The sequence below is a fragment of the Chinchilla lanigera genome, unplaced genomic scaffold (genome assembly GCF_000276665.1).
Source record: "Chinchilla lanigera isolate Chin_1 unplaced genomic scaffold, ChiLan1.0 scaffold00036, whole genome shotgun sequence".
Lineage (NCBI taxonomy): Eukaryota > Metazoa > Chordata > Mammalia > Rodentia > Chinchillidae > Chinchilla > Chinchilla lanigera.
The window spans coordinates 10,408,572-10,415,136 of NW_004955437.1; the positions used below are offsets into that span (position 1 = coordinate 10,408,572).

The 6,565-nt window shown below is 36.4% G+C and overlaps 1 protein-coding gene across 27 annotated transcripts in view; it reads right to left on the reverse strand.

Annotated features, from left to right (window-relative positions):
* The window catches only part of Supt3h (suppressor of Ty 3 homolog (S. cerevisiae)), a 441,758-nt gene that overhangs the window by 200,770 nt on the left and 234,423 nt on the right, over positions 1-6,565 (reverse strand). For 26 of the 27 annotated variants that reach the window (XR_001235061.1, XM_013516875.1, XM_013516858.1 and 23 more), the window contains one exon: positions 1,769-1,905. The exons of the other annotated variant lie outside the window; for it this stretch is intronic. Coding sequence is in view for 25 of the 26 variants with exons in the window: in XM_013516875.1 (XP_013372329.1) it covers positions 1,769-1,905 (137 nt within the window). In the remaining variant the exon portion in view is untranslated. The remainder of the gene's footprint in view (positions 1-1,768; positions 1,906-6,565) is intronic. 27 annotated transcript variants of the gene reach the window in all.

Genomic DNA, 6,565 nt, shown 5'->3' on the forward strand with positions numbered 1-6,565 from the left:
TACTCTTGAAACTGTAACCTGTCAAATTAGAAGCAGGCAAGGCCTCTGCTCTTAATGGTTCCACTTCTACTGTCTACAGTATGTCCATCATTTTTATTCAGTTAACTCTGTTATCTGGATGAGTTAAGTATCAAAATGACTCTTTATTAACTCAGTGAGACAAGATTTTGTTTCCATAGAAGGTTTAAAGAAGCTGCCAATCTCATGGTTACTGTATAAATGAAGCAGATTTCCAATGTAACCATTTTTATCAACTATTGATACTCTGTTCTCCTTACTATTAGGTAACACCCAACCTTATGGAGGTGGGATACAGACTATGTCAGTGCTCAAGCATTTTCTATTCTATATTTCTATCTATTTTACTGACTTTAACTAGGGCCTCCCTGACTCATTATTTCTTCTATGGAGACAGTAGCCTAGTATTTCAAGCTTAGTGTTACAAATCCTCCATTTTTCCCCTGCTCCGTAACTGCAGAATGCCCTTCTGGGCAGTAAGATTGGTTAGCTGAGATTTTCCCATCAAAACTAAAAAGCTACTTGTTCAGTTTCATTTATGCTTTAGGTCGAATCCTGTTTTAATGACCTGTTTTATAGTGCTAATTTTCATAATAGAAAAAAAAATTTAAAATAAAGCATAAACAATATTTGCTTTCTATGTAATATATTGTAAGTGATACCATGTCACTAAACAATCATATCCTGTTTAGGCCATAATGACATCAGAAATATACGGTTATCATCTGCTTTGGACAACTTACCATGTTTTTGGCCTAAGGCAAAGTTCAACAAAAACCATTTGCAGTTGCCCCAAACCAAGATAACCACACTTTTCTAAGGTAATTGATACCTAAAAGAACAGCACCTTTAGATCACAATTTCTGATCTAGGCATACTAATTCTTTAAAGAAGGTTGTTCAAGTTTATAAAGCATGTATGTCTATTGGACTTCCTCCAAAATTTAACATGAAACAATTATATTTTGGCATGCATAAAGACTATGATAAAGTAGGCACTTAGCATGTCTTTGGGAATTCTGGAATTACTTTCCTTGCTCAATTTAAGGAAAGGAGGAAATTGAGACTTCTCACATGTAAAAGTATAATAATAGTAATAAGAATTATAAGAATACTGTTTTGTTTTTTGGAAGGCACTCAAGTGAAACAAGTCATTACTTTTTTTTGCTTAAAGTATACTTGAAGAAACAATAATTTTTGGTAGAGATAGCTAAGGTAAATAGGGTACATACAATTTTCACATCCACTGCTAAACCTATCCAAGAGTCACTGATGTGTTTCAGTGATACTGAAACATGTAGCTGCCCTGGCAAACTACCTTAGCTAGAGAGCCCAATCAGAGCCTACAAATAATCATCTGAATAATAGCTCTGCTTTCTGTGTGCCAAGACAAAAGCAGTAAAAATTACCTTTGCCAAGATAACTGGATAATTTGGAACAAAAAATAAACATTTAATTACTAATTATCTTTAATGGAATAAAAATAAATAAATAAAATAAAATAACACAAACATATTTCAGACCCAGAGTAGGGAAACATACTCATTTTCAAAGGAGAAAATAAAGGAAAAGAAAGTAAAGTTGATCCCCAAAGTTGACTGTGAAGGCGAAGTACCTCTGTACACTGCTGCCACTGACATAAAACCATGGGTTTGGGAATTGTAGACATTTGAAGTTCACAAAAATAGAACTAAATAGCAAAGGCAATTCTCTGATGGTCTGTTACTGTGAAAGGGAAGAATGTACCATACCTCCATTCTTTCTTGTTTAACTTCATCAACCTCGTCATCTTCAAGCATTGCTAAAAGTTCTCCTGTTTGGTCAATAGTGCTGAGAAAGTCCTGATCAATTTTTTGTCTTTTATTTGCACCGCCACCACTCAATTTGTCTTCACGATGATAAAGAAAGAAAAAAAGAAATTCTCAATAGGCTTATATCAGCACAACCATTGTACATATTACATCTTGCACATGAAGTGTGGAATTGGAATTTTCTCAAAATAATCTTTAAAAGGAACATTCTTGTGCCCCCAATAAATGCGGTAGTCACGCAGAATTAAAAGCATCTATGCATACCACCAATTATGCTGATAATAAAATCAAATTATTAATTAGAATAAATATGAAAAGACTGAAAGATATCCCTTATGAAGAGTGGAGATGGTGCTCTCAGATGTGGGAAAAGAACACTGCCATACAGTACTTAAAATATATATTACCTGATGCTACGTCTAAGAGAAAAAATGGTTAATGAGGATAAATTCAACCAAAGAAATAGCACCAATAACATGAGTGTTAGACAGTAGAGTTTATGAACAAAGGCACTAAAGAAAACAGTAGAAATTCATCTACTAATAAAAAGATTAATAGCCATAAACTATTATCCATCAAAGATAAAAACAAAATTTATAATACAAAAGGAAACTTACAAAAGCCTAATCATTGTGAGACATTTCTTTGAGAATCTGACACATTATGGTAAGCTATGTTAGATTAAAAAAAAAAAAAACTACAAGTGCTTTCACACCTATAGACACGAAGATCAATTTTCATTTTTTGGCTCATCAACAAATTTTCTTCAATTTTATCATCTAAAATTTTATAAAGTTGTTATAAATATCTGCAGTTAGAATCTTACGTGTATTGATTTTTGCTCGTCCTCATCCTTTTCCCTTTCATGTTATTAGATGTGGTTCACATTCACTACCCAGGATACACTCATGCTCATATAGGCACAGAACAAATACACTGATTTGTGGATATGCTTTATGCATCATTTTCCTGTTTAGAAAACACTTCTTACACTTGTCCAATTCTCTTCATCTCACATTTTTCACCTTATGTCAGAGATCACTCCCAGTCTACTGGTACAGTCTAGGCTTGATTTCTCTGTGAGGACCACATACAATTTCACAATATGTATGTAGTAGAGCTTTCCAGCCAATTACCAATTCCCTGCTGATAGGCACACACCTTGTTCCAATTTTTTGCCACTGGAGCAGATGCTGCAATAAGCATCTCTTTCATGTTCTTCTGTAGGCATGGCTTTGGTCTTATGGCACAGAAACCAAGAGAAGAACTACTACATTAAAGTATACAAACATTTGGGCTGGGCATTGTGGCTCACGCCTGTAATCCCAGCAGTTGGGAGGCTGAGGCAGGAGGATCACTGCGAGTACTAGGGCAGCATGGGCTACAAAATGAGTTGAAGGCTAGCTTGATCTGCATAGTGAAACCCTCCCTCAAAAAGGCAAAAATTAAAAAAAATATATAAATAAAGTACACAAACATTTTAAATTTTGCTAGATCTCTACTTTCCACTACGTTACTCTTTAGATTTCCAACAGTGAAGACAGTCTTCTCTTTACACAGGAAAAGTCTGATAAGTATAATGTATAATTGTGGTTGAAATTTAATTTCCCTAACTACCAGTAACTAAACCATGTTCTCACTTTTGCCTGGAATAGCCTTTTTGTTTACTGTCTAATTTTTCTCCTTTGTCCACTTTCAGTTGGGTGGTTTTTTCCTGATAATTAAAAGGGCTCTTTAAACTGTCCTATTATCTGAATAAAATAAAGTTTTCCTAGTCTTTCATATCCCTAATGATTTTAGGGCATTTTGGCCATAAAGAATTGTAACCTTTGTAACTTTTATATTGTCAAGTTCCTTTTTAACATTTGACTATAAATGTAAAGTTCTAAATTTCCTTTTCACATTGCTAGATTTCTTTTACTTTACATATACATACACACACACACACACACACACACACACACACGCATACATATATATAAGTTTTTTGATTGAATCAGGGTACCACTACATAGTACAGGTTGGCCTGGAGCTTGAGATGATCCTCCTGCCTCAGCCTCCCAAATTGCTAGGGTTACACATGTGAGTCAACATGTACTGTTTAGAGTTTAACTTTTAATGGAAGAATTCAATTCATTTACACTTAGTGCAATATATTTAATTTTTTTTTCCTTCTTTTTTTAAAATTAGTTATCTCATTTTTTTTCAAATTCCTTATTTTTACTGATCTGGATATTTTTGCTAGTCTTTCTACTTCTTGTCTTTGTTGATTTCACACTGTAATATACTTTTCCATTCTGTTAATGTTTTCCATCTCTTTCTCTTTTCATTAATGTTTATCTCCCCTTTCTTTACTTGGATACACTGCTTGAAAATATTTTAAATAGATTCAATTATAATTAGTTTTTGGGTTTTCTTTGTTTTTTGTTTTTTGAGACAAGGTCTTGCTATGTAATGCAGGCTAGCCTTGAACTTGCTTATGTAGCCCAGGCTGGCTTTGAACTCATGGCAATCCTCCTACCTCAGCCTCCCGAGAGCTAGGATTACAGGCATCTGCCACCATGCCAGGCTGCTTCAATTATTATTTAAAACATGTTTCTAAGTATACTCTCAGCAAGAGATAACCTCTCCCCACCACAGTAAAATAATTCTTTTTCCTACTTTTTTCCTCTGTAACAAAAGACCTTAATAACACTTCGACATTTTTCCTCTCTTCGGTCCCTATCAATAGACTTTGAAAAATGTTTATTTTTTCCATCTGTCTTTTCCATCTGTCTCTAAGTATCTGGCTTTTTATGAAAAAGCATATTATTCATAGAATATTAATGGAATGTCATTCAGAGTAGTTCAAGAAATTTACCACTTCAAGTGTATGTTCTTAAATATTATTTCATTAGGGATAAATTCTGAATGAGCCCAGACAAGATTACTCCACATGCTTTCTCTCTGTTGTTCTTCCTTGTTTCTAACTTTGAAATCTCTAGATAAGAACATGGATGATTTACTTTTTGTACTCTGGCATTGTACCAGCTCTCTTTAGCCCTCACAGCACTCCTTCAAAGGGTATCAAGTCCTTTCCGCTCAAGAACCAGCAGCTGGTAATCCAGTGCCTTCTAGCTTGGAGTTACAAATGGTAAGTTCACCAGCAAGCACATATATTCCTTCCTTCCTTCCCTTTTAGTGGGCAGAGGAAGAGTTTTCTCCTGTTTAAAGACCAGGAATTTTACAAAGACATCGAAGATGTGCACCTTTTAGTCATTAAAAAAACATACTAGAAGTCTTACACTGGGGGCTTAGATTTTCTTCCTGTAAGGTTATTCATTTCTAATATTTACTTAATAATTGCTTATCCACTCTTTTTTCTGAAATGGCTATTGCATGCATATTAACTCCCATGATTTTATCTTCCATATCTCTTACTTCTTCCCTTGGAACTATATTTTTGCATTTTCCTATGTACTATGGCTGATTTATATTATATTTTCATGTCAGGACCTAATTTGCTCTAAAGAGTGACTTTTATTTTTCCCTTTTTGGCACTGCTGGGATGGAACCCAGGCCACAGATATGCCAAGCAAGCACTCTACCATTCAGTGAAATACATCCCAGCCCACCCTTTTTCTTTAATTTTCAAACACTCTGCCAATTACTTAGTCAGGAAACCTCCTATGAGCCATGTCTGAACCTCGCTAGCTTTTCTCCTTGCTGGATTTCATGGAAGCTGCTGTCTCAATTTTTCATGGTTCTCAACTTAGGCAGGTACTGCAACCTATCTTGCCTCCTTCCGTCCAGGTACCTTCACCCCTCACCCCAGCAGGGTTTTGCTTTTCTACTTTTGTTAGTGGGGTTCAGGTGTGGTAGTAAGAAGCCCCCAAGTCAGGACAAACAGTAGGCAGTAGAGAGAAAAGCAGGAGAAGTGAGGCCTGAGGGTGCAGGCACCCCTACCCCCTGCTCCCAAGCCTTTGCTCCATCTCTCCTAGTCTGCAGACACCATGACAGGAGGGCTCAGTCCAGGAAGCTCTTTTGAGTCCACAAGCATTCAGAGCCTGTTCTGGGGTCTAGGCCAACCACTGCAGACTCTCATAGAGCCCTGAAGCCAAGTGTTTTCTAACATGTGCCACCTCTTGGCCTTACCCCAGCCTCCTCCTTGCTGGCCTCAAGCACACTGAAGACAAAGTCTCAGCTAGATCAACTTGCAGGGGCTGCTGCACTGCCACAGCCACGCTGCACCACAGTTCAGCAAGCCCTGTGCACTCTGGCTTGAGCACAAGACAGAACAGCTGGAAACAGGAAAGGGAGCCACATGCAGTTATCACGTCTCAGAATACTTGTCCCAAATAAAAATTTTAATAAATTTCAAAAGGTAGAGGTTTTTAAGTCACTGTAACAATAAAAGTAACCAATAAAAATTCCCAAAATGAAAGTGTTTTCTACTGGAGAATTTTAAAACACTCTACCTTGAAAAGAAAAAAAGGTAACCAAAAATTCCAATCGTAGGTAATCTAAAAATTAATAAAAAGAGGAACATTTTCCTCAAATATCTTAGCTATAGCCCAGATGTCCTTGTAATCAAAAAGAAAGATACGCCTGGTTCGTTAACTTAGTTAAAGCATGATGCTAATAACCCCAGTTACAGGTTTGACTCCTGTATGAACCATCATAGGTGACATTTTTCTGGGGGGGGGACACTGTCCATCCTTATAATCCCAGCACTCTGGGAGGCTGAAGCAGGAGGAT